At 49.1% G+C, this 27190-nt stretch overlaps 1 protein-coding gene across 1 annotated transcript; it reads left to right on the top strand.

Annotated features, from left to right (window-relative positions):
* Nucleotides 1–379: 379 nt before the first annotated feature.
* FOSL2 (FOS like 2, AP-1 transcription factor subunit) lies at nucleotides 380–17428 on the top strand. The gene is made up of 5 exons (XM_051782907.1): nucleotides 380–502; nucleotides 845–1105; nucleotides 7045–7299; nucleotides 10938–11045; nucleotides 12549–17428. Exons 2-5 carry the CDS (start codon nucleotides 1007–1009, stop codon nucleotides 13056–13058), a joined length of 972 nt encoding a protein of 323 aa, XP_051638867.1. The 5' UTR covers nucleotides 380–502; nucleotides 845–1006; the 3' UTR covers nucleotides 13059–17428.
* Nucleotides 17429–27190: the final 9762 nt, after the last annotated feature.

Raw genomic sequence — 27190 nt, forward strand, 5'->3', positions numbered from 1 at the left:
TCTCGAGCGCGTCATCCGCGGCAAGGAAACCCGCGCTCGCGTCGTGCGACGCAAATGACCATTTTTGGCAACGTGCGACAGCGGACGGGACCAAGCGGGGCGGGGGGGGCGGGGCCTGCCGGGAACAGGTCGCCGCACCGCCCCCGCCGCTCCGCCCTCACCGCCCGCTCCGCCGCTCTCTGCAGGCCCCGGCGGGGCGGGCGGAGCGGCGGGGGCGGCGCGGCGGGCGCGGCGGAGGCGGGCGCCGTCCCCCGTGCCCGTCCCGCCTCCCCCGCCAGGGCGGCAGGTGGGAGGCTCCGCGCTGGCAAGGTGGGGCCGGTGCGCCGCGGGTTTGACGTGTGCGAGTGCACATGGTGCGGCGGCGGCGGGCGGATAATAAGCGAGCGGGGCCGGGGCGATGCCATTGCTCTGAGTCACCGCGGGCGCGCGGAGCTCCCGCTCTCCGAGCCGCGGGGCGCAGGACCCGGCTGAGTCACCCCCGTGCCGGGAAAAGGGGCGGCCGGTGTGTGGTGGTGGTGGAGGAGGAGGAGGTTGGGGGGGCGGAGGAGAACCGCTCCGCCTGCAGCCCCCGGGGCCGCGGCCGCTCCGCCGGCGGGGCGAGTCTCGCCAGGCAGCGCGGAGAGAGGACATCGGCGAGCGCCTTCTTGCGCGCACGGCTCTGCTCCCGCCGCGCCGCCGGGACCTCCCGTCCCGTTCCGTCCCGTTCTGCCGGCGCTCAGCTGCCGACTGAGCTACTTACGCATCGTTATTATTAATTTTGTTATCTCTTTTTTGTTTTTGTTTTTGTTTTTATTTTTTTTTTTTAACCTTACCCCCTCCCCCCCCCCCTTTTTACCTCCCAAAGCCTTTTTTATTATTTTTTTCCCCTCTTCGCGGCGAGCGTTGGGAGGCGAAAGGCAAGAGCCGAAGAGGTCGGGAGGGAGAAGGGGGCGGGGAGACGGCGAGGGAGCGGCGGGTGTCGGTGTGGGAAGGCGGGGACGCGGCTCCCCCGGCCCGACCTCGGACCATGTATCAGGACTACCCCGGGAACTTCGACACCTCCTCCAGAGGCAGCAGCGGCTCCCCGGGACACCCCGAGACCTACTCGAGCGGCGCAGCCCAGCAGGTAGGGCCGGGCGCTGCCCCTCTCCCGCGGTCCCTGCGGAGACTGCTCCGAGCGCTCCCGGCACGGGAGTTCACCGCCACGCCCGGGGAGCGGCCGGCGCTTCCTCGGCGGTGGAGGCGCGGGCGCCCGGCGGAGAGGCGCCGGCCGCGGGGCTGCCCGCAGCCAGGGCCCGTCCTCTTGCCCCCAGCGGGGCGCCGCCGCTTTCCTTCCCTCCCGCCCGCCCCGGAGCGGGTGCCGCGCCGCGTCCGGCGGGACGCTGACCGGAGTTCCCGGCCGGCCGGGCCAGGCGTGCCGTGGGAGGTACGGCCTGCCCCGAGCGGGGACGCGCGGTGGGGAGCGCCTGGCGGGCAGCCGCCGCGGCCCCAGGTGCAGGGGGGTCGGCGGGGGTCGGTGCCGAGCCCCCGCCTGTCGCCCGGGAACCCGCCGCAGCGGCGGGCCGGGACCAGCTCATAAGTCACAGGGCTCCTCCGGTCGACTCCGCTCCGAGGTCGGTAGCGCGAATACAGGGACGCACTGAACTCTTCCTCCTTCCTGCTTTTGTTCTCGTCAGGAGCTTCTCGGTGTCCCAGCATACCGCTCCTGTCCGGGCAGTGCCCGCGGCTCTCCAGCAGCACTTTGGGCGGCTTCCCTGGGACTTTGGGAGGTGCTGCTCAAGTTATTCACGGTGCTGCTGCAGCCACCGTGGAGCGCGCCGGGGTAGCTGAAAGTGGGCTCTGGGTCTTTCAAGCGCCCGCAGTGGTCTTCCTGCTTCTCATCCCGCTAAACTTTGGCTCCGGGGCACTGACACTATCTATTCCTTTCCCGCGGTGGGACCCCGGGGCCAGCGGAGTGCCGCTCTCTTCAGCCCGCTGCCCGCCCGCTTCTTGATTGTGCCTGGAGCCGCTGGCCGCGGAGCGGCCGGCGACGGCTTTTCCCGAGCTGGAGTTTCCTGGGGCCCGCAGGAGCGCTCCCCGCGCCGTCCGGCCCTGCTCCCCCCGCAAGCCCCGCTGCCGGGCGGCGCTTGGAGAATGGGAGATATTTCCTGTGGAAGCGGCGTGAATTCCCGGACCTAAAAGCCCAGTCGGGTGGTTTGGGTTTTTTTGCCTTTCATTTTCCTAAGAAAGCACCTCGGAATGACTTATATGCCTAGATAGACTAAATCCACCACTTCTGGGGAAGGCATTACACAATCGGGCCAGTTATACAAACCTGGGTTATTTCATAACTTGTTTACATCAGCTGGCCCAGCCTCAGTCTTTTTTTTGCCTTTTCAGAGTTGGGCTTCACCCCCCCCCCTTTCTCACAATATTATTATTTCTTGTGTGGCTTGTATGAGAGAACTGGCAGCATAAGCAGAGTTGTAGCCTTCGCATCAAGAAGTCATAGGATCATTTAAAAAAAAAAAAAAAGGAAAAAGGTCCAGTTTTAAACTCTGCCAGCCGTACCAGCCCGTGACATTCCTCACATTAAAGAAGTTTTACCAGAAATGACTCGCTGCCGCTCCCCGCCTGTTCCAAATGCATCTCGCTGGTGCCCTCTGCGGGTTGCGGACTGAGGTTTCCCGGGATTCTAGCTCAGCTAAAGCTTATTCCTTGGTTTACAGTAAGTGCCGGGACAAGGTAGGGGAGCGGGAAGGGGGGCTGAGAAACTGGAAACGCCCGGCAAGCTGCAAGTCCTCACTCTCCCTTTCCTCCTGTGATTCAACAGCTGCGCTGGATTCGAGCACTTGCTGCGGGAGGTCGTGAAACTCCGTCACCACTTAATATTTGAGCTGTCGTGGTCCGAGCGATGACTGGGTTTTCCCCTTTTTCTGGGGCTGCGCATCTTCCCCGGGCAGCTCGTGTGCGAGGCGTTTGATATAGGGACCAGAGCCCGGTTTCTAGGGTTACTATCTGAAACGGGGCTTCGAGCAGGACGTCGGCTTAGCAAGAACATAAATGTTTTCTTTAAGAATCTGGGAGATTTCTCAAGGCCTTGTAGATCGTCTTTCCCTTGATCCTTACAGATGTTGTAGATTAGGATCAAATGTAAGCGTTGCCTTTACCCCAGCAGTCGGGCTGTTATGCTCATTCTGGTCTAGGGAGATCTGCGGAGTTTTATCGCTACAGAAAATATGCATTGCAGAAATTTTTTTCTTTAGTGTGTGCTTTTTTTTCCCCAAAAGCAAGAAAAGATGCATCAGTCACATGTTTAAATGGAAACTGTGTCTCTGAGCCAAAACTTTGATGCTTTTTAATTATTTTTTCCCATACTGCACAGCACTGGAACATTTTTCTTTTCAGTTGCGTGTCATGCTATTTTCCTAATCACTGACTTGCCATGTGGTAAACATAGACTTTAATGGGAAGAGTTTGTGTACTCTTTCAGACCAGTCAACTTTCCCCTGAGATATCATAGCACTGTGTCCAGTTTTCCTTCAAGGAGATGTTCAACATGGGAGACCCATCAGGGGCTTTGTATTTATTATATCACATATACCCTATATTTGATAACTGAGTAGTTGTTACAGATGCTTTGGGTATTTTCTTGGTTGCTTCATTGTTGGATTTGATTATATTTTTTTTGCCTAGCCATTTTACCCATTTCTCAACTGGCTTCTGGTGCTGCTCAGCACTTAGAGATGTAAGTGAAGGTCTGGAAAGGAACGAAGAAACAACAGGGTGTGGTATAGAAACTCCTCCCTAAGATGGAGAAGGGAACCATAAAGACAAAGCTTTAAATGTTTCTGTGTTGTCTGTGCTGCTTTGTGAGCTGCTAATGCAGTCTGTCCCTACCCATGGTAGGACTTGCTGGAGCCTCCCCCAGCTGTGGATCTGAGGAGGCTCCTGTCCAACCCCATGTTTTTAAGACAGAACAGAGACTGACCTCAGTTCTTGGCACTCTTAATAACAGGACTCTTTCTGTTTGCTGTTTAGTTGTTGGGGTTTTTTAATGATACCTTCATCTGCGTGTTGCTTGGGTCAGGAGGCGAGCGGTGGCTTGGTGGTTGAGCGGTTCAGCGTGTGCTGCGTGTGTAGCCCTGCAATCTGGCTATCACCACATCTTCTCTGTAGTGCTGGGAATTCCTTGTAGATAAGAAGAACCGAGAGCTGGCAGAGAGGTACCTCCAGGAGCCTCTCATGGGTCAGAGGATGAGAGTTGTGCATGTCCTGGGAGATGAAAAGGCAGGAGGGGCTCTGGAAAGAGGAGAAATGGGGAGGTGGGTGAGGGCAGGCAGTGCTGCAAGGCTGGCAGGGGGACTGAAGCTTTCCGAGACGGGGAGGCATGAGGAGAGAGCAAAGCTGGGGCTACAGTTTGGGGAAAGGTCTGGCATTCTGATATGAGGAGGCCAGTGCTCAAAAGGGCTGTATAGGGGAGGTGGCAGGGAATTCAGGGCCTGCCACTGCAACCAGCAACATCCCAGGAGTCAGAGCTGATGGCCACTGGGCAGAGTGTGGGGGGCCAGCAGCATTTTGGCACAGGAAAGCTGATCCAGTGCAGTGTTCTAGCAGGGAAGGCGAGATATGTGGGGAAAGCCTGACCAGTCAGGAAGTAATGCTTGTAAAACCTGGTGGTAGACTGAGCACTCTGTATCTGAAGACTCAGCCTGCCACTGCAGTGTGTCCCTTAATTAGTTATCCAGGAAAAATACTTCCTTTTGAGAGTATTTCAGAATACAGATTTGGAGGATTTTTTCTTTCTAAGATATTTTGTGTTATTAGAAAGGAAACTGGTGACAGATGGGGCATGGTACCGAGAGGAACTGATCTCTTCCCCAGGTCTGCAAGCAAGCATCATGGAGCTGCAGAGTGATGTGACTGAACTGAGCAGCTCCCCTTTGCAGTCCAGGAGATTCTACTAGTGTTAGGGAAGGATCCTCGGTTGAATACAGGAGTGATTGGAAGTGAAGTACTCACTTTATCAATAACTTGGAGCCTGATCTTTGTCAGATGCTTGTATTATATGTGGCTGAGTTGGTGGTGGATCTGACTCTCCCAACCTCTGTTGGGAATTTTTAGCCTATTGCTGGGTGTTGGAGGCAAAGGTTTGCTCTGGAGTGCAAATGGTGTCTGGATGGCAGAACACCAGAAGATTTCTGAATATTTTGCAGCCATAGCTTTCTAGTGTCCCTGAAAAGAAGACAGGACTTTTCCTCTCTTTTTTTTTTTGGATACAAAAGGGATGGTGACACAGGTAGGTAAAGGCTTTGGTAGAAGCCACTCATGGAGCAGGAAGCAGGGCTCACATCCCTTGAGTTGAGCTTGTGGTTTAACTAGTCTTGCACTTAATTCCTTCTGTGAAGGTAAGGTCTCTTTGTGTTCTGGCTGTGGAAGCACCAGGGCATCCTCTCCTGTGCCATGTGGTCACAGGCTACACGAGGCAGAGCAAAGGAGGGGATTTGCACCCATAAATTCTGATGTAGTGTTGACAGTTTGCAGCTCTGGGCCTCTATAATTAACTGGGAGAGGTGGCACGCACTCTGAAATGTGGGGTGAGATGAGGCTGTGTTGGACTTAAGCTCCAAGTGAATCTCTGAGGTTCTGTTGGGGGGTTTTGCCAAGGTCTTGGTGCCAGTGTCACCTTCTCTGTGTAATTCCCCCACCTGCTTAACTTGACTCACTCCTTCCTTCTCTCATCCTTTCTTGCTAGATGTTCAGCTGTCCGAAGCTGTAAGTCGGCAGTTGTCAGTATTCAGACTGGATGTCCTGATCTCCAGGCGTTGGCAGCTGGCTAATGCTGGCCCAAAGTGCTGTAGCTATCAGAATTTGAAATACTATTTGCAGTAGCCTTGGTTTAACAAAGCACTTAAGGTGCTTGACTAGGCACACCCTGAAAAGGAAATCTGTGTTGAAGTGCTGTACCTTATCTGGGACGCTTACCTGAGCTGAGGTCAGGCTGATGCAAGGGCTCTCGTTTCTCTGGAAAGCCAGTTTGTCGACCCAAGAATGCGCATTTTTCACGGAATCATTTCAAGGCTTACAAATCAGTGGTGGTGACTGCCGCAGGTCCTACAAGCCCTGTCCCTTGCACAGTGATTGCTGGAGCAAGGCATGTCTGTCTGTTAATCCCAGTCTAACCATTGAAAGACTCCTGAAGGAGCTCAGCATAGACAAAAGCATTCTTTCTCCCCTTCTTCCCCCTCCGGGGACAAGTGATTGTTTTCCTTGCAATTTAGTGCCAGCATATTATCCAGATGGATTTACCTCTGTCTGAAACAAGGTGTACATGTATTTTGGAGGCGATCATTACCTGCTGCCTTGGTTTTACTGCTGCCTTGTTTTGTCTAGACAGTGCAGAGAGCTGCAGGGAACTTGTCCGATCTGAATCCTAAGACCTATTTTATAGGCTGCTATTAAAATACATATCCTCGCACGTAACCATCCTGGGGCCGGGTTTCTCGCCCTGCATGTGTGGCAAGTGCAGAACCACTGAAGAAGAAGAGGCAAACTGCTGTTCTTGCCATGCCAAACCCTATGTGGACCAAGCCCAAATTTCAGGGCAGTCCTTTGGTAGAAGGCAGCTTCATCCTTCTTGGTAGGGGCATTTCAAAACTGAAGTTTCTCTTCCTTTTCTTTGGGCTCACAGAGAAGTGTTTCTCTAGAAACTCCCGAATTCCCCTTTTACTCCCCACCGGAAGGAGCGGTGGGCACAGGCAGGAGGTGGCAGCGGTGGGGACACTGCCTGCGAGGGGAGGCTGGGGGGGTTTGTGGGGGAAGAGGAAGGAGGCTGGGAGAGGCCAGAGCTGCTCCAGAGGGAAAGTGCCTGAGCCCAGTGATTCCTCAGGGGGCTGTGTTAGGCAGGGGCAGCCTGGGATGCTGCAGAGGCACCAGCTGCTGGTGTTTGTGCTTCAGGTGCTGCTTTGATCCTCACTGGTGCCACTCCTGAGGGCCTAGCTTGTTTCGGAATAACCACTTATGTTCTGCTTTCATTGACGGTTTCTTTTCTTCTCTGTCCCTCTTCTCCTCTGCCTTTCCTCCTAGAAATTTCGAGTAGATATGCCAGGATCAGGCAGTGCTTTTATCCCTACGATCAACGCCATCACAACCAGCCAAGACCTGCAGTGGATGGTCCAGCCCACCGTCATCACCTCCATGTCAAGCCCTTACTCTCGTTCGCACCCCTACAGCCACCCGCTGCCCCCGCTCTCTTCGGTGGCCGGACACACAGCCCTTCAGCGTCCTGGTGTCATCAAAACCATCGGGACAACAGTGGGACGGAGACGAAGAGACGAGCAGGTAACCACGGTGGGGAGAGCAGCTGAGAGTGCCTTGAAAACAGATGTACAGGGATTCCCCCCTGCCCCCTCTTGGGATCTCCCAGCCCCAGAAGGGAGCACTGAGGTCTGTCCCCGGCACTGTACAGGTGCTGGGGTTTCTTAGGGTGCCGTAGAGCGTAAGCTGGAGACTGACTCTTAGTGCTGCTTTCTCATCGTGTGGCGAGATTTACCCAATCTTCATCAAACGCTTCGCACCACCGGGCCGCATTGTGGCTCGGTTTCAAAAGCAGGTGAAACTCTGAAGTCGAGCCCTGGGTTTCAATTTGAGTGTCTCTGCTGCTCCAGGCAGAAGAAAACCTCCAGGCAAGCAGAGGACCTTTCATGTAGGTCCTTTACAAATCTGACACCCAAATGACATCACTTTAGGGTTTTCTATCTGCTCTGTGGCAGCTAGCATTGCTCCAGTCTCAATTCGTGTGATACCCCCAGTACCAGCCAGCATCATACAGGGAGGAACAGCCTCTCTAGAGCACCTCAGCTCTAGCAGCAAAAGTCTTCTGAATATCCGGGGTCCAAATCCACGTTCCCACTGCAAATATGCAATTGCTTGATCTTTTTGCAGAAGTGAGGTGGGGATCCTGTAAGAGATTTTTCTGCTTCAAACCCGGTGGTATTTTCATAACTGAGATGGGGTGGCTTGTACCACTGCTGCCCTGTGCTCAACCTCCTGATGAGATTATCAAGCCGGCACCCTGGATCTGCAGGGAGGTAGACCAGGTGAAGGCACCTCATCTTCTGGAGATCCTTTCAGCCCTGTCGATCTCTTCTTAGTTGATCTCTTTCTTAGTAAGAAACAGCCTTCCCCAGGGCTGTCTGGTGAACAGCTATTCACACTGCTAGGCTGATTTCTTTTTTTAAAAAAATATATCTGAATAAACTAGATCTCCCCAAATTGTTTCCAAGCAGCAGTTGTGTGGGTTGCTGCAGAGCAGTGTACTGAGACGCACTGCACACCCTCCATACAAGAGCACACACTATTGCGTGAGGGCTGTTTCCAATAAGTCTCACCAGCCCTACTTTTACTTCCACGTCATCTGTTTTGATTCACTGTCCGATTATTTTATGTGAAGTTGCTGTCTGGTTTAGACCTAAGAGGTTAAAGTCAGAGTTTAGCAGTACCTCTGCACAGGGAGCTGGTATGGGTGCACTGAGGACCCATTTTTGGGAGGAAGAATGGGGCAGCCGTGGTGGGTCGGTACGTGCCAGCCCTTTCCATCAGCTGGAGCTATTTCCCAGTTTCCTGCGTGCAAGGCTGGTGTCCAAAGGCAAGGAAGGTCTCACGAGAACTGGAGGAATAATTAGCAACAACTAATTTGTTTGACAAATGCTGCCTCTGTGTTCACAAATTGGCCGTGAAGAGATCACCATATTCTCTGCTTTATTTGTTGTTCAGAGTTATTTGCTGAAGGATGCCTGCCAAGCAATTCCTGGCCTGTGGCTTGTTTGCAAGGCGTTCATTGTGGGTCATTCAAAGCCAAGTCCTTTTGATTAGACACGTGCTAAGGCAGTACCCGGGCACTTTACCGTGGCTCTTTGGCTCAGGTTTCCACTGTTGGTGCTTTGAACACCACATCGGAGTGCCTTTTTGGAAAACATTGTGTAACACTTTATGAAAAGAGCCTGTTTGATGAATGTTCCTGACAGTGAATGCACGTATTGGGCTTGGACAAGTTATGGATAACGCGTACAGCAGGGGCACGAAGAGTGCCAAATCCAACTGCTTTCAAACAAGTCCAGCAACCACTGACGGAATATTCCTTTTTAGACCTGGTAAAATATTAAGAACGTCTAGATTAGGGGTTTCAGGCCTGTCTGAGTTATTTTTATTTTTTTTTTACAAGGCAGAGCCTCTGAAACAGATAATTTTAAAGTGACTGAAGGCCCTGGGAGGAGAAATTTTGCTCCCAACATATTTCAATGAGATCTGTGCTTCTGAAGTATGAAAGGGCTCTTGAAAACTGTGCACAGAGGCCCCAAGTCAGCATAGCTTCTGTGTGCATACTTAGTGCTTTGCAATACTGTAGATACTTGTGTACAAATACATTTTTACCCTGCACACATCTGGGCTGGAAAGGGAGTGGGCAGAGCTGTAGAGGGGAGAGTGGGGCCTGCAGGGGCTCCTTACTGGGGGAAATATGCTGCCCAGCAGAATGGAGGTACTCTCCACCCTAAAATGGAGCACTGTGATCTGCTGATGGAAAAGTTTTTGGGCCTAAATCCTGTGTCTTGCAGTCCTAGAAGTGCTTGTGTTGCTCAGTGAGCATCTAGGGGCTCGCATTACATGCAGGTGAAATCACCAGCACAGTTCAGATCCTGAAAAAAGCAGAAATGAGCAAGCTGAATGCCCAGAGGCTGAAGTAAATTCACTGAAACACCAAACATCAAAATTAAGGAGATAGAGGAAGCCAAAACAACCCAGAGTGAGGTTAGAGTAAAACTAACAATAAAAAGAAAAGCTGGTAACAGGATGAATGTCTCATTTGCAACATGTAGAGTCCATGAAGATGTTAAAACTGAAAGCTTCTGTGAAAAGGGGTTTCTTTCCATTCTCTGCTGGCACGTGCTGTGAGACCTGACACTTGCTTTGCAGGGTGTCAAGGTTTCACTTTTGTTTGCAGTCACTAGCCCAGAGCCCCTGCAGCACCCACCGGCTTGGTGAGGCTGAAGTCCAGGGCATGAGGTTGATCCCCAGCGGAGGAGGATGCACAGCTGAACGTATGCCCCGAATCCCCGTGGTGGTCTGTTTGCGCCGGCTCCCGCAAGCCACGTGCTGCAGCGGAGAGCTGGGCTACACTCACCCTGTCCATGTGCTGCTCTACTGGCTCCCCGGCCTTGGCAGAGGCACAAACCTATCTGCTGCTGCGGGGATTTGTAAAACCTTGTCTCAAACCCCAAAAGCTAGGCATAACTTGACCAGATCTTGTGGGCTCCTGCTCACTTCCTCTGTTTCGCAAGAGCGTAGCTGGATGGATTGCTATGGAATTGCTCCTGATTTACATCAGTGAGGATATCAGCTGGCCTCAGGAAGCCCTTGGTATCACTGGAGCCTTGCCTGCTGATGCAAGAAGCAGTATGTTATCTAGCTGAGTGCTCAAAAATCTGAGGTCAGATTTTTGAGTAATATAAATCATTGTTGCTTCACGGACTCCATGGGAGCTCTGCTGTTTTCCCTGTCTCCCCCTCTACCCCATCCCCGACCTTCAAGCAAGCAACTATTATTGTGTGGGAAACAGCAGATACTTTCTTTCAAGAAAGAGGCACTTACAACATCATGCTCTGGTTTTGCTTAACGTACCACCCAAGTTGTGAAACAATCAGAGCATCTTTTATCTGTTTGGCCTTGGTGCAGATTCACTGTCCTCTTACACAATCTTCTCCCTGCACCCTGCTCCATCTTCTCCTCACCCTTCTGCTAAGATCTAGTGCAGGCAGAGATACTGTGTGCTTTCATCTTCTGCTGACATCAGTGAAGAGGGGGAGTGCTCAGCATCCTGCTGGATCAGGCCTTTTTCCTTTGCGTTGCGGTTAAATCCTCACAAACTTAAAGGAATGCCTTCATCAGATCTGATTGTAGATTTTCTTGGCACTTGCCCACAGCTGTCGCCTGAGGAAGAAGAGAAGCGAAGGATCCGGAGAGAGAGGAACAAATTGGCAGCTGCTAAGTGTCGTAACAGGCGTCGAGAGCTAACAGAGAAACTCCAGGCGGTACGTGCTCTGCATACATTTCTCCTTCCTTGTCTCCTGCCCTTTGGACCAGTTCGAAGGGCATTGTTCTTCCTCCACTAGCGTGTTCAAGGAAGATGCTTCACAGCACACTCTGCCTTCCCCTTCCAAGGCTGCCCAGTAGCATTGCTCCCGCATCAACAGTGGTTGGAGGATGAGGAGGACTTGGGCTTGGAGCTCAGGACCCTAAATTCTCCTTGCTGAGTATCCAGAATGTCCTAGGAGCTCTCTTTGCTTCTGGCTTCCCAACTAGCATGAGTCCGCTTGACTCTGGTCTTCCATCAGTGAAAATAAAGGTGCTGTGTGCCTCAAAAGCAGGCTCTAAGGACAAAAGCACTGAAGAGGAAGGCTCATCTAAAAGCAGTAGAAAACAAGGCAGATGTTATGTGTACCTATCAAAGCTACATACTTTAGGCTTAACCTTTCTTTGGGCATGGGGCGGGGGTAACTGCCATCCTTCAGAAAGGAAGCACTGCAGAGACGTGTGCCCTACTGCCGCAGGGATAATAGTTAGCTAAGACAGAGAAGGCAGGGCTGAGCGTAGGAGCCGAGGGGTGGGTAAGGGACTGGTTGAAGAGGAGACAAGGATGGGTTGTGTTGAAAGAGGCTGAAGGGAAAGCTCCAGTGCTTCTGCTCAAGGACCAGCCTGGGGCTGCTTTTATCCAGTGATCTTGTTAACAAGCACAGCAGCAGCACTGAAAGCACACCAGTGAAATGTGCTTCTGACTAGAATTCAGAAGGTGTTCTCAGTTAGGGGAGGCAGGACATCCTATAGAAATGTCATGACTAAAGTAATAGAAGTGAGAGGAGTGCAAAGTGGGAAGTCATATCCTGAAGGAATGAGAGTGAGTTCTTTGTAAAATTATGAGTTCCTCATATGGGAAAGCACTAATTGCTCACAGATTGACTATGAGCCATCAGTGCTATGTGACCATGGGAAAAGTAAATGTATTAATCGTAGGATGCATCCAGGGTTACATCCAGTGGAGACAAAAGTGTTAGTCATTTGGGCAAGAGTCAGGCAAGTGTCGGACCTAATCTGGAATATGCACTACAGAAAGAAACATTTTAGAGATTGCTATACACTAACTCTTGTCTAAGTGAAAAGAATATGATTAGCTCAACACAAAAAACAGTGAGAGGAGATCTGGGTCCTCTCTGCTAAGATATCTGTCAGGCAGAGCAAGAGAGAAGACTGAAGTCACAGGCCAAGACAGAATGGCAGAAGCTGGCCATCAGAAAATTAGGGTGAGTTTATGAGAAGATTATTTATAACCCTTAGTTTGGTGAAGTTTGGGAATAGCCTACTAGTAGACACATGAAACACAAGATGCTCAACTGGCAATTACCTGGTGCCTGCTTGGCTCATGAAGAGTCTGGGGTGTATCTGTCTGTGCCAGATGGGACCTGGACTTGATGGCCATGGTCCAGGTGAGGAGTAGTTCCAGAGCCTTTGGTATTTATTTATTCCCCTTTTGTCTGCAGGAAACTGAAGTGCTGGAGGAGGAGAAGTCAGTGCTGCAAAAGGAGATTGCTGAGCTCCAGAAGGAGAAGGAGAAGCTGGAGTTTATGCTGGTGGCTCACAGCCCTGTGTGCAAAATCAGCCCCGAGGAACGTCGGAGCCCACCATCGAGCAGCCTCCAGAGCGTTAGGACTGGAACAAGTGGAGCAGTGGTGGTGAAGCAGGAGCCTGTGGAAGAAGAGATCCCATCTTCCTCTTTGGTCCTTGACAAAGCCCAGAGGTCTGTCATTAAGCCCATCAGCATTGCTGGAGGTTTTTATGGGGAGGAGGCACTCAACACTCCCATCGTGGTGACCTCAACACCAGCCATCACTCCTGGCTCCTCCAACTTGGTGTTCACCTACCCCAACGTGTTAGATCAGGAGTCTCCTCTCTCCCCTTCTGAGTCCTGCTCCAAAGCTCACCGGAGGAGCAGCAGCAGCGGGGACCAGTCCTCGGATTCCTTGAACTCTCCCACCTTGCTGGCATTGTAATCCCCCTGCAGTCCCCCATTTTGCCAGTGTGTTACATCCACCCACAATACCATGGGGGGAGTCCCCCTCCATGGGATTAGAGACAGGCACAGGATCGTTCAAGCACAAGGGCAGCAAGAACAAGGATGGGGAAGTGCTACAGCTCCAGGAAAGAGAGTGAGGACCAACGCCAGCTCCCTGGAGGCAGGCAACGGCAAGGGTGGGACTGACATGCCAGGACTGTTTGGAGAGGGTGCTGTTCCCTCTGTAGGGACTGCCTATGAAAACCTCTTTGTGGCCATAGTGGACTTGGGGAGCACTCCTGGCTGGAACTGAAGGCGAGCTGCAGGCAGTTGCTAGTCATCCCTTTCCTTTGTGGATTGATCTGATCAGTTGTGCTCTGTGCTTAAATCATTCTGGTTAGTTGATCTTACAGCTTCTCTCTTGCCCTCTCTCTCTCTCTGCTTATCATTTCCGATGTTGTTGATCCCATTACATTTCATCCAGTTGCTCTGAACTCTAAAGGCTTGTTAGGATCTTTCCTCTTGGGAGCGGCTGCAGGAAACATATAGGTTGCCCAGACAGGAGGGGGACAGCCAAGAGGATGGGGAGAGAGGGGGATCAAGAGGAGCCCAAGAGCTCAGCAGCAAGGGCAGAGCTTGTAATCTCTAGGCTAGGGCACAGAGACAGCAGGAGGCTCATGGAAGCCTTTCTCTTTTAAAATGTGGATACGTTTGTCTCCTTGGGCTCCTCAAAAAAACAAGTTAGCATCTCAGGGCCAAAGTAGCATCAAAAGCTGCTGGGCTGGCACTTACCAGTGTCTTTGGCAGGGTTTTACCCTGGTTTGCTGGATATCACGTCTGCTGCTTGTTGTTTACTTTTCTTGGGCTACCCAGTGTCTAGGGAGTATTGCATCTTCCTTCCTATCAGAGCTCCTGACTCAGAGCTCTGAGATTCTCCCCTCCCCTTGGGCATATTTGCAGAACATGCTACCGAAAAAGAGAGGGCACCACGTGTCTATAAATCTAGGATGGAGACAGGCAGCAGCTAAGGGGGTGAAACTAGCTGGTTGTACCCTTGCTGACTTTTTCCTTGTTGGGAAACAAAGCAGCATGCATCCACCAGCTCTTACTGGTAGGTGTTGTTTGCTCAGAGATTCCCAATTCTGAGGTTGAGGGGAAGGTAGGGGGTCCAACCTCTAGCACAGCACAGGCCACAAGGCACTCCTGATGAGGCAGGAGTGGCATGTTTGAAGTGCTGACTTCTTTGAACTAGAAGAGAGCTGTATTAGCCATAAACTCTGGCAAATGATAAATTGACAGCAGAGGAAAATTGATTAGTGTTATTTGCACCTCGGTCTTTGGCCTCTTTTTTTTTTTTTTGCATTCTAATTGATCTGGGGTTTTTGGTGTTGATTGGCCTGAAGACAAAAAAAACAAAGCAGAGGGCTCTTCCCCTAGCCCTGGGTCCTTGTCTTCTCCAGCCTTAGGGCTTGGCTGCTACTACTAAGTGCTCACAGAGGGCACAAGCTCTCCAGTGCTGATGTTCACTACTGAAAACAGTAACATGTATTCCTACTTGGGGCCAAGCTCAATCCCTGTTGATGTCAAGGCACTGACAAACCATGACCCTGTGCACACTAGGATTGCCCAGCTTGCCAGCTAAGCCACTTAGGGGATGGCTCTTTGGTCCTGCCTGTTGAAGCTGTGGTGGCAGCTATTTATTTTGGTGTGATATTTTCTTGTTCTTTTATATATTTTTTTCTTTTTTTTTTTTTTTTTTAAAGTCAACTGAAACCAGGGTATTTCTTGGTCAGGCTGGACCTGGAGAAATGCAATATACAATTATAGGGCCAGTCCTATTGAGATGCAAAACTGCTGCAGTTGCCACCAACTCCACTGGAAATTAATAGGGCTTAGTCTTGTGGAAGTGGACTTTTACTCAGAACTGGCTTCCCTCAAACCCTGGCCACTGCCCATTCCTTGAGTTATTTCAAAGGGACACTACTTTTGGCTCTAAAGGTAGACTTTGTTTTTTTTATTAATACTATTATTTTTAAACCCAAGTATTTACCAAACCTGCCAGAAATAAATATATGAGTGATATTTTTGCTTCATAAAGCTGATTTGGATTCTTTTTTTTATTGCTTAAATGCTTTCATCCTTATACCGGTGCTAAAGGTTTCAAACTGAGCTTACACGACACGTAAAATTGATAAAGGAGTTCTGTTGTCCTTACATATACATCAAAACTTCCTTTTCAATAAAGTAGACCTTAAATTTCCCATAGATAGCACAGAGGATTCTCTTTTTCCTCAGGTTTTATGTAGATGATATCACTTTAGGTGAAACTGCTGCTTCTCTGTCTCCATTTTGCCAAATGCTTGCTTGGGCCAGTCTAGGTTGAGAATCTAAAGCTGTTCAATAAAATGTCTCTGCATGTCATTTCCACTCATTTTTTAGCAGAATGCAACACTGACAAGTGGTGAATCCTAAAGTGATACAGCTACTTTTGAGGTTAGCTGACCACTATTTCTGTCTCCAGGCAGATCAGGAACATCTGTCCCTTCTAGGGGTTTTAGGAAGTCAGGTGCCTCCTCAGACCTAACTGGTGGAATAGCAAAAACCTACCTTTGCTTTTGGTCACTGAATCATTGCCAAAAGGAGCTGCAGCTGGTCCTTGCCCACTGCCTCCTGCCTGGTCATTGACCTTCTCAGACACAGGATGAGGTGCTCCCCTTTCCTGTCCTGTGATACTGATACTATGTGAAACTGCTTAAAAAGAGGATTATTTTCTACTGTTTGGAAAAAGCCCCTAATACCTTGTGCCTGCCCATTTTGTCCCTCAAATCTCTCAGAGGATGTTTGTGATGGGATCGTTGGTTCCTGGAATTTTGTATTTTGTGGATCAGCCTTACTTTTGTTTGGTTTCTGGCAGCCAGGTACAACTTGAGCTCTGCTGCTGTTTTGGTCTGGCCCTGCTTTTTTTTTTTTTTTTTGGTGTGCTCTTTGGGAATTGATTGTCTTCCCTGTCCCCAAAATCCTCTAAATTTAGTGTCTCCATGTTCTGCATGTAATGGGAGTGTGGGAGCTGTTATAACTAGTGCTGACCAAGAGTTGTTGAAGTCAAAAGAAAAAGACCCAGGGAATTTCAGCTGGTATTGGGTCAACCCCCTAGTGACTGGCTCAACAAAGCCTCTCATAACATCATAAATTAATCAATGCCAAAATGGGAGGATCAGTAGCAGCTGCACTGAAGGAAACATTCAGCTTCCGGGTGATGTTTGCCATTCCAGTTTTGCCCTTATTCCTCCTCCCCCCCTCCTAGTTGTGGCATTGCCTTCATATATTCCTTTCTCATAGATGTGGAGACTGGGTAAGTCTCAAACTACTTGTGATGTGATGGGATTCGGGACCAACATGCTGGGGACAGTAGCTGTCTGTTGCATTTTTTATAATTATTATTTAAATTATCTGTTTAGTTCATCTGAACCTTTAATTTTGCTGCTTACTGTGTGTAGGATCCACCTGGCCTTCATCCTAAATGAAAAGAAAAAAAAATGAAAACAAACTTAAGACACCTCCCTTCTCCCTGGTCTCTTACTATTTATTGGCAGGCAGCCGTCTTGTGCCTGCTCCAGCAGATCTGCCCGCCACTAATTTAACATCCTCCCAACTCACATTCTTGGTGTTTGGTTGTTGCCTTTTTTTTTTTTCCTTTTTGGTGTTGCCTTTTTTTCCCATTATAAAACAGACTTCTGAAATGTAAGAAATCTTACTATCATGACACAAGTTCATTTTCATTAGGAAGGCCAAGTCAAACATTTTAAGAGGTGGGGGGAACAATCTAAATTTTATTTCTTATTTATTTATCATGTTTACATCTTTTTTTTTTCTGTTTAAGACTTGGATATAATAAAGAAAGCATTAAAAATACTTCAATCTTCTTTTTTTAGGCTAATAATATTTTTTTTTGATTCCTTAAATAAAAGATTCTGGGTTTTGTTGTTGTCTGTATAAAATGTAAAAAGAGATATGTTTCAAAAGATGCATTATCATTCCTCTGTGAACAGTAGGTGGAGTTCAGGACAAATCTCAGAATACAAGATAATAATAAAATCCCATCCTGTTTTACTTAATTGTTCCCCTCCTATCCTGTATGATTAAAGGGTTATTCCACTTTCTTGTTTGTGGTTACTTGATGTTAAAACCATAATAAAATGTGTAGAAAATAGGTATCCAATTGTTTTTGCTCAGTGAGAGGATAAACTGTTGTATATATCTTGATATACTGTGTAGTTCAAAGTAACATCAGTAAGGGATAGTGCATCTTTATTAGAGCGATGTTACTCGTGTCACTAAAGTCTACTTTAAGATCCTCAGATACAGAAAGGGCCTGAATCTGATTCCACTCTCCTGGGGCCACACTGAAAGCATCAGTAGCATTTTGCTGCTGCAAAGCGGGAGTCAGAGGTGGAATCAAGCCTCAGTGATTAATAGGCGACCATGGGGATTACTGAAGGTTTGGGGGCACCATTATCTTTTTTTTTTTCTTCAAAAGTTTTATATCATGGTTTTTCTTTTTTATTGTTTGTCTGCAATGAAATAGTTTCTGCCAAGGAGGTTCTTAAAGATGACTGCTGAAGTGGGACCTTTCTTTGCTCCTGGTGATCTTGATATAGTTCTTTCAGTCCTGAAGAATCTCAGCTCTGAGGCATTCTCTCTGCTGTTGTCTCTTTTCTGTTCATGTTATTTTACTGAATTACAGGCCTACACTATTTGCACTAAAACAAAAAGCTTGTTAGAGAAAGCTTGCTGCTATGAAAGAAAGAACATATTACAATGGTTTTGCTTTTACAATTTTAACTGAGTAGCATTTTGTAGAATAAAATCAATTTAGACTGAAAAGAAAAAATGACTTTTCTTTTTTCCTCTGCACCTTCTTTCCCCCATACTCCTTTCTTTTCATCCAGTTCCTTGGTTGGTATGATATTCCCCTCTTCTCTTTTGGTGCTCAGTTGTAATGATTGGCTATATTGTTGACTATGCTGCTGAGAGTTATGACACTTGTAAATCTCGTTTTAATGACATTGTGGACACTTTTGTATAGCAAGAGCTAACTGGAGTTCTTCTCTCTGTTAATTGAAGTCATTAAAAAGCTCCCTTTGCCATGAAAAATTAAAACCTCGCATGTTCCTTCAATATGAACAAATGGGTACAGCATTGCCAGGTGCCCGGTTGTAGCACATTTCAAGGCTTTTCATAAAAGCCACTGCAATCCAGACAGCTGTTAGCTGCAACAATGGTAAATGGGGCAGAGGCTAGCAGAGCAGCCCACCTGGGCTAAAAGGCAAATAAAGCGCTAATCCTTTCATCTTGGCTTCAAAAAGGAAAGGGATAGAGGTAGAAAATTCATGCTGAGGTGACTTTTTTTTTTTTTTAAATCCATCTCCTCAGCCAGAAGAACTCAAAAGCTGCTCTTAAAACGTGAGATGGAGAGCAGGGTTGCTTCACTGTCAGTAAGGAGGAAGTTAAGATGGAATTCCCTTGCTCACCTGGGGAAAGCTCCAGCCCTGGAGTGGAAGGAACTCAGGTACATCAGGTTGGGAGTGGAGGATGTCATATTCAAATTAAAAAAGAAACAGTGGTGGGGAGGAGATAGGTGAGTCATGGCTAGGCAAGCTGGCACCAGACCAAGCTGCTCCTTACTCATGGACTTCCTTAGGAGTAATGTCTGCTCTGGTTTCCTGCTGTTCCCTTTCCCTCTTCTTTTTTTTTTTTATTTTTTTCCCCTTCTTTTTTACTTTTTTTCTTTTTTTAATCCCTGTGTTCTCACAATGTCATGGGGAAGGAGATGAGAGATGTTGGAGTAAGTTACATGGCTAGAGTATGAAACTACTTGTGAAGTCATGGGGAATACTGAAGGTATCAGTCACCAGAACTGGGAACACATGCACATGCCTGTGTGAAATGAGCTCAGCTGCCAGGAATCCATATTGTAGGAAAGTTGACACGAAGTCAACATAGGTTTTGGGCTGTAGAGCTGGAGCCAGACTCGGGGTTCCCCAAAGGGTCAAGGATGACAGAGGAGATGAGGGAGAGCCTATGGGAGGCTTTTTCTAAATGTGTTTGCCTTGGTATGGCTCAAGGAAAAAGCAGTTATTCTGGGCGGCGTGGCAACTACAAGCAAATATACCAAAGGACACAGGAGCATCATCTCTTAATATCTATCTCCTCTGGGACTCGGGCATGGAGGAGTCCCCGTTTGATCTCCTGCACACAAGTCTTCTCTAAGGGGAGTGCCTCCAGGATTTCCTGCCTCTAGAAGGGCTTTCCCATTACACTGGTGTACAGAGGCATCCAGCCTCGATTTTGTCAAACCAGCTCCTTTGGCAGCAATATACCTCCTCCGCCCCCTCCCAAAAAAAGGCTAACGGGAGGATATGTTCTTGCTTGCCTCCTGCCAACCTGAAGTGCTCCCTAAGCTCCTGTTTGCTGACAGCGCCCTTCGGAAAGGTTTAATATTGCTTGTCTGCAAATGCTGGTGGAGAGGCCAGGCCTCCCACTTGATTTTCTCCCAGCACTGTCTGATTGCAACTGCCTTATATCATCATTAGCTACCAGACCCTGGAATGTCCACAGCAGTTACTGTAACTTGGTTTTGAAGGATAATATTGCACAGCAGAGCAAACTGTTTTCTACCATTCTTCTAGATGTGGGAGGTCAAATTCTACCACATTGACATGGAAATTATGTTTTTCCCAACATCCTCATCTTGTTTGAGATCACTTCACATAGGGAATTTCCCCTCCTTCTGAAACAGGCTCACTCTCCCTCCACCCTACAATGCCCTGACCTTGTGATGTGAGTGAGAGATCTGTGTGTTACCACAGGGCACGCAGAGTCCTGCTGGAAGAGAGATCACCCATTCCTTTTGCAAGAAAGGTTGTGAGGGTCATCTGCGCCAAAACCTCTTCCATCAGGATCAGCATACAACCCAATGATGTTTTCAGTGTGTACAAGAATTAAAAGAGCTCCCCATTCTTTTTTGCCTGTCCCCTTCCCAGGATGTGAGACTGATCTCTGGACTTTCCTCATGGTCACATTTCTTGGTGATTGAAGAACTGGCTACTCTCTCTCCAGACAGCATCTGTGGGTAGCCTGGTCTTTTTACATGGAGGGGAGACCCCGTCTGAGACAGAAAAAGCAAGAAAAAGCTTTCTTTATGGCAAGAAAAAGCCCAAAGGAGTGACCTGAATATATCATACTAGAGATGTGAGTTGTTCAATGAAGGCTTTTGGTGTTTTTTTCTTTCACTTTTTAAATTTGGTCTAGAACCTGGAGGAACACTGTAGAAATTCTGCAGCCAATGGAAAGAATAAGTGTGTGTTAAATCTGAAGAAATCTTAATGGCAAGCAGAGCTGGAGTGGGAGTGTGGGGGAAAGGAGAGCATCCAGAATGCTGGTTCGAAGTGATGTTTCCACTATCATGTGGGAAGGATGTGACAGAGAAAAACAGTGACATAGTTATTGCATCAGATACTCCAAAGTGGAAAAAATGACGCATTTAAAAAAAAAACCCAAACCCATACTATATGGTCCTACTCCTACTGATGTCTGTGTCTCCTGAAATTTCACGTTGTCATAACAAGAGTTTTCTGCTCTGTCTCACGTGGCACTAGTGAGGCAGTGCTTGGCCAGTGTCAGGACAGTGGACAATGCAGATGGATTATCAGCCTGGGTGGAAGTTGCTGGCACCCTCTTATAAGGCTGAGGTTTAAACAAAGGCTTTTCATGCATGTTCCAGTGAGTGAGATCCAGGACACTGGATCTCATCAAGGCTTGCCTTGATGAAGACAGGACAAGGCTGGGAGGAGAGGCTGAGAGAGCTGGGATCATTTGGCTTTGAGAAAAGAAGACTCAGGGAGAATCTTACTCAAGTGTGTGAATACCTGATGGGGGTGGGGAGCAAAGGAGATGCGATCAGACTCTTCCCAGTAGTACCAAGTGACAGGATGAGAGGCAATGCCCACAATTTACAATAGGGGACATGAAAATAACTTTTTCATTGTGAAGGTGGTTAAACACTGGCATAGGTTGACCAGGGAAGTTTGTGGAGTCTTCATTCTTGAAGACATTCAAAACATGACTGCACACAGCTTTCAGCAATCTGCTCTAACTGACCCCACTTGAGCAGAGGGGTGGACTAGACACTCTCCCATGGTGCCTTCCAACCTCAACCATTCTGCATTTCTGCTTTTGATTACACAGAGTCCTGAAGGACCATATTGCAAGCATATTTCTTTCCCCCTTGCATTGCTATCTCATTTGAACTCTAGAATTCCTTTGTACTAAATATCAGCCTTTTTGATGCTGGCTATGCAAGGTCAAACAGATAAGGATTAAGCTGGGAGGAGGATGTCATGGCAGACAAGAATGTAAACTGTTCATCCTGCTGCAGTGTGAGTCTCAGATTTCCCTTTTTATGCTCCATTCCACAGACTAGCATGGGGGAAGAGAGGGAGACAGGCCTTAAATGGCTGTAATCTAGATCCTGCATCCCCCAAATGACTGTGCAACTCTGCAAGTTCACAGGCAGTGCCAGGAACTGTTGCCTACTTGCTTTTTGCAGGCTCTCCTACCATTTTTCCTCTCATAGACGGAAGTTGTTTTTCAAGTTCCCTGGAAAGGTAAGTAAGGATATACTGCTGATGATCCCAGGTGAGCTCGTGGGTCAGGCACCATCCATCAACCGAGCAAAGACCTCCCCCTGGCTCCTCATCCCCTTTCTGTAACCCTGATTGGGCTCCCAGACTCAGGCAAATTCATCAGTGGCTCCCCATGATGACATACACTCCTGCTGGTGATTAGTGATGTGAGCAGCCACAGCAGGAGATGCTGGGTTTGGGCAAGGAGAAGAAATAGGTCAGTTCTTTTCCTTTGGGTAGATCAAGTTATTCAAGCACTGGATGCTCTAATTCGCTAAATCCTGTCTCAGTTGCTTACGTCAAAGTACCACTCTGAAATGTTCTTCACTTAGTTCTGAAACTGTTTGTCTCATGTTAATGAGGATACAGCAGCAGATGCCAGCCTGGGGGCTTAAAAGAAAACTTACATGCCAGAGGCCCATGAATGTCTCTATTAATCCAAGGGCAAAGGTGAGCTCATGACCCCTCCACATCTAAGACTGCTCCCTGGTCTAGCCAGGCACAGCCCTGTCCTGACACCTCAAAGCCAGGGCTTGGGGTGGGACATCAGCACCAGCAGCAAACAGCACCATAGCCTTGTGCAGCAGCAGTCAGCAGCTGTAGCCTTTGTTCCAGGCCAATGATGGCTTAGAAGGCTGCAACCCTCTGCTCCTCCCTGGCTGCTACAGGTCACAGGAGTGATGGGAGATGTTGGCTGCCTTTTGTAGCCTCCAACTGAACATTGTGTTTGGGAGCCACAAGGACTGTGATTAAATCTCTACTCTGAGCAGTGTTCTGAGGCCATACTGGTATCTAATTACATTCCTCACCTCTGGCAGCTGGGGAAATGAAGAACTGCCTGTGACACTGCCTGTGGTAAAAGGGAGGGAATAGGAAAGGAGAGTGATGCCTTCAAAACATCAGCTTCAGGTGCTTCCCTTGACCTTGGGTGTCCCCTTCTGTCAGCACCTGCAGCTGGGATGGGTGTTCATCCTGGGGTGATTTTCCTCCCCCCTGCTCTTGTTGTCCTGGTGGAGGTGGGGGCTTTGCAGAGGCTGCAGTCGCTTGTGGCCAGGCTGTTCCCAGGCGGCTGCAAGGAACAAAGTTGTACTGTGGTGACACGGAGCAGGAGCTGTACAGTGAAGGTCTTGGCAACTTGAAGTCCTCAAAGACACATCTGACTGTAGCAGGTCCCTGATTGCATGGACCTGCCTATCCTAGAGGATCCTCCTGGGGAATTGCTCCTGTAAGTGTGGCTGGCTGCCTTGGTAGGGTAGGTCTATCCTCCACCCCTGGTGACTGGTTCCAATTTTGTTTTTCTTTACTCACATGGCCCAAACTCTTGATTTCCCTGTACAGCTGCTGCCATTTCTCTGTTCCCCAGGACCAGGAGCTGCTCCACAGGCACGTTCCTGGTGACAGGGAGGGAGGCAGATGGTTTCCACCGCAGGGCTGTACAAAGGACTGAATCCTGTGACCCGGTGCCATAGGGAAGAAAGTCATTACTAATCCCTACCATACAGCAGCTCTGCCTGCCCAGCAGGATCAATGGCGCCATCTCGGCCCCATTATGTTGACTCTGAATCAGCAAGGAACGCCAAGGAGCTGGGAGGAGAGGGCTCCTCCCTGTGTGGGGTACTACTGCCTGCCTGTGGGACAGTCAGGTCCTCCTTTCCTCACCCATGATTTTGGAAGCGGTGGTGAAGCGCTCAGTGCTGCTTAGGCCCACAGTCTAGCCCAGACCCTAGAGGAGTACAAGCAGGGCAGAGACCTTGCTGGGATGCATGCCAGGTTCACTAGCCCCAGGATCATGGGGCGAGAACAGGAGCCATACACCCTCCTGGCTGAGGCCAACCAGTTCTTCTGGAAGGTAGAGGAAGTGGATCTTGGAGTCATTTTCAGGGAACAAGCTGGTGCTGGGGAAAGCAGGGATGCTGCAGCTGCCTCCTTGCCCCCAAGTTCACAAAAGGCTGGGAGTACAGCATTTAGAAAAGGGTCCCAGTGAGAACTCACCCATCCATCCCTGTGCTGCTTGCAAAGAAGAAAGGCAATGGCTTTTCAGACTATACCATTTAAGGAGTTCCCCAGCTCAGTGAACCTCAGTTGACCTCAGGGTATACTGAGTTTCCAGCTCAGCAGAGCAGCATTTCAGTGGAAAGCATGCTGCCCAAAACTTCCCTCCTCGCATCTGGGGGGAGGGGGGGCTGCAGGAGGGTGGGCAGCAAATGACAGCACACAGGAAAAAAAGGTAATCTTCATTACTGACTCTCAGATGTTGCCAGATCCCTTCCTAGGACAGATGTTACAGACCATCTTGAATGTGAAGCAGCTTCAGTAGCTTTTGGCAGGCCCTGGGTCAAGGGAGATGGGAGGGCGGCAGGCCCACAACACCACTGGCTGCTGCATGTTGGGGCACAGGAGCATCGCCCCAGCAATGCAATGTTTACAAAGTTGAAAAACATTAATAACATGCACTATGCTCCTCCTGTTGTTTCAACAAGATCAAGGTGTGTACAGGAGAGTGTGTGTGTATATACATGTGCACACACACGCACTCGCTGCGGCTGGCGTGGGATATCGTGCAGTGCAGGATTATTCCAGCCAGGCTGCAGTCAATACTGACAAATACAGTATACGTCCTGTCTTGCCCACAGCAGAGAGGGAGCTGTGGCAGGCCTAACGCTTTCCTCCCTCTTGTGAAAGACCTGGGGTGTTTTGAGCAGTGTGGGGAGCACAGGTCCCAATTGCCTCAGGTCCCAACAGTGCATGGTCTTGCTGCTGCACCAAGCCAGTTGGAGGGGAGCGAATCCCAGCCAAGCGCCTTCCTCGCCGCCAGTTCACCCCTCCATGCTCTGCCCGCTCAATGTGCTGCAGGAGACAGGGGTTCAGTGTAAGAAGAAAAAAAAAAAGAAGAAAAAAAAATAGCATGTGAGATCATATAATTAAAGATGGTATCAGAATGTCTAATTAGGATGACTGAGAGAACTTGGCTGGGAGACGCAGCCAAGAGCTGAGTTAGTGTGTTTGCCAGTCCAAAGCTCCTTAACAGTAATTAATCCTTAAATGTCCAATTGTTCAGAGTTCAAGGAAACACCTCCTACTACTGTACTTTGTGTTCCTGTTAAGCAAGGAGACACAGCAGGGCGTGTGCCCTTATTCTGTAAGAGCGACACGCCTAGGGGTGTTGTTAGGAACTAGACCGAAGGTTGAGTATAATTATTAACTACCTAAGAGTTCCCAGCATTGCACAATTACCCAGCCCGCCTTGCAGCTGTGTGCTCGCCCCATTTGGGTTTTTGTTGTTTTTATTTTTTTTCTTTTTTTTTTTTTTAATAGAAATGCTGAACTTTAGTGGTGCATATGCAAAAATTATACTGCTCCCCTTCCAGTGTCTGTCATGCCATTGGATGCATGTAGCAGAGGGGGATGAGGACAACATATATACCTGTATACATACTGTATGGCAGTCAGTCAGTGCTCTTCACTGAAACTCAATAGGCTTATTTACATCAGTTGCAAATTTGACCCAGAGATTTTCCCTTTGTTTTGATGCTGTCAGCGACTCTTGCATTAGCATAAAAGCCTTGGCTATTTACTCTTGTGGGGGTTTTCATTCTGTTTGCATTTTTGAGGTGAGTTGTGTTGGGTTTTTTCCTTTGTTGATATTAAGAGAGGGGAAAACTTGGAGGAAAGAAATGTGGGTTTGACATGGTAGGTGAATTGATCTGCTCGTCCTGCTACAGGTCTTCTGCTGTTGTTGCACCCTGATTCAGGGGGTCACTGGGATGGTTTAGAAAGGGTCCTCAGGTGTGGGCAGCTGGCACTGCCTGTGGAAGGCAGGTGGGCTTAGAGGTGCCACTGTTTGGTGCCTTCAGGAAAGCCCAACTCAGCAGAGGCATCACAGCTCACTGGCAGATAGGAGGGGGTATTTGTCATTTCCTCAGGTGCAGCATCATCTTTTAAGTTGTTTCTGTGTTTTTTATCCTCTCCCATCTTTTTTTAATTGACCCTTTCTGGTGGGCGTGGCAAGGGCCCAGCTGGGAGCTGGCTGGCCAAAGTCGCTTCTGCAGGGGATCATTAACTCGGGCGTCAGCCAAGGCCATTTAGTGTTTATAAAACGCAGACAATTAAACACTGTCGCAGCCCTGCAATGCTATAATTGGAAAGCAGACTGTGACGATGTCCACCAAGAGGGACTGGCTCCCCAGCATTGAGGCGGGACGGGCGGGCAGGGCCGTGCCATCCTGCCAGCCCAGCCAGACTCCAACAGAGCCACTCTGTGCAAACGCCCAGCCGGGAGGGTCCTGGCCCTACATGCTATGGATGTGAAAACAAAAGCTTGGGAGGGAAAAAGAGGAAGAAAGGGATTTGCCCAAAGTCTGGGGAAGGAAACAGAGGAAGAAAAGTACTTGACTGAGGCCACCCAACAACAAGGAGCTAGCTTGAGTGCCTGCCTGGGTCGTTGGGTTCAGGCTGCACTGTGCCTCTGTGGGGCCATGGTGGGGATAAAAACATTGCTCCCACAGGCATTTTTCAGGGTATGAAGGCCCTCCCCTGCCAGGCCGCCCTTTTGGGAGGGCGAAGGGACTTGTCTTGTCCTGTGGTTGCCACTTAGGGATTTGGAAATAACCATTAACTGAGCCAGGGGCCCCAGGGCAGCTTTGGGGTCACAGTCAGTGGGGAGTTGGGTGGTTTGAGCTCTTCCCAGGTAATACTGTACTCCTGCAACCCAGGCTCCACCCTTAGCTGGTCTGGGTACCACAGTACCAAACACCATTAATGGTTGTTTCCCACTGGAGGCTGAATGGCCATTGGGAGCTGCATCAGGCAGCTGTTGAACTTGCTCTCCAGGCAGATACAGGTCTTCCAAAAACTCTGTCAAGTGGAGGAGATGCTGAGTACTGGATTGGGATCGCCATAACCCTGCTCCAAGCTCTGCAACTGACTCACTGTTGCACCATGAGCACATCACTTCACCTTTTTGTGACTCAGAATTTTCATCTATCAATTAGGGATTTATGAGGTTTAATTAAGGTCTGTGAATCCCTTTGAGATCCTTGCTTGAAAGATGCTGTACAGGCATAAAGTGCTGTACGCAATGAAGAAAACAAGAGAAATTAAATGCTCCAGACGAGAGAGAAGAGAGGGCAGGTTTCCCACTGCTTGGTCTCCCAATTACATGCTCCTTGTTTGGATGGCAACCTCACTTTAACCTGTGGACAAACGAACTTGTTCACCCCTTCTTGCAGCAGACAGGCGATGACGTGCAGCAGTGTCTTACTCACTGGTTAGCCTTCAGTCATCTTTCCAGAAGTATGAGCAAACTGGGAAGGGGGAAGGGAGCAAGGGCGGGTGAGGAGTATGAATTCCAGAGAAAAGGGAAGTATCAGAAAGCAAGCTAGGATGTGCAAGGGCCTTTATCACTGCTGTTGAGATCTAGCTCTGCATAGTAACAAACAGGAATAGA

The sequence above is a fragment of the Manacus candei genome, unplaced genomic scaffold (genome assembly GCF_025592945.1).
Source record: "Manacus candei isolate 608988 ecotype Guabito, Panama unplaced genomic scaffold, ASM2559294v1 h1tg000017l, whole genome shotgun sequence".
In the NCBI taxonomy this organism is placed as follows: domain Eukaryota; kingdom Metazoa; phylum Chordata; class Aves; order Passeriformes; family Pipridae; genus Manacus; species Manacus candei.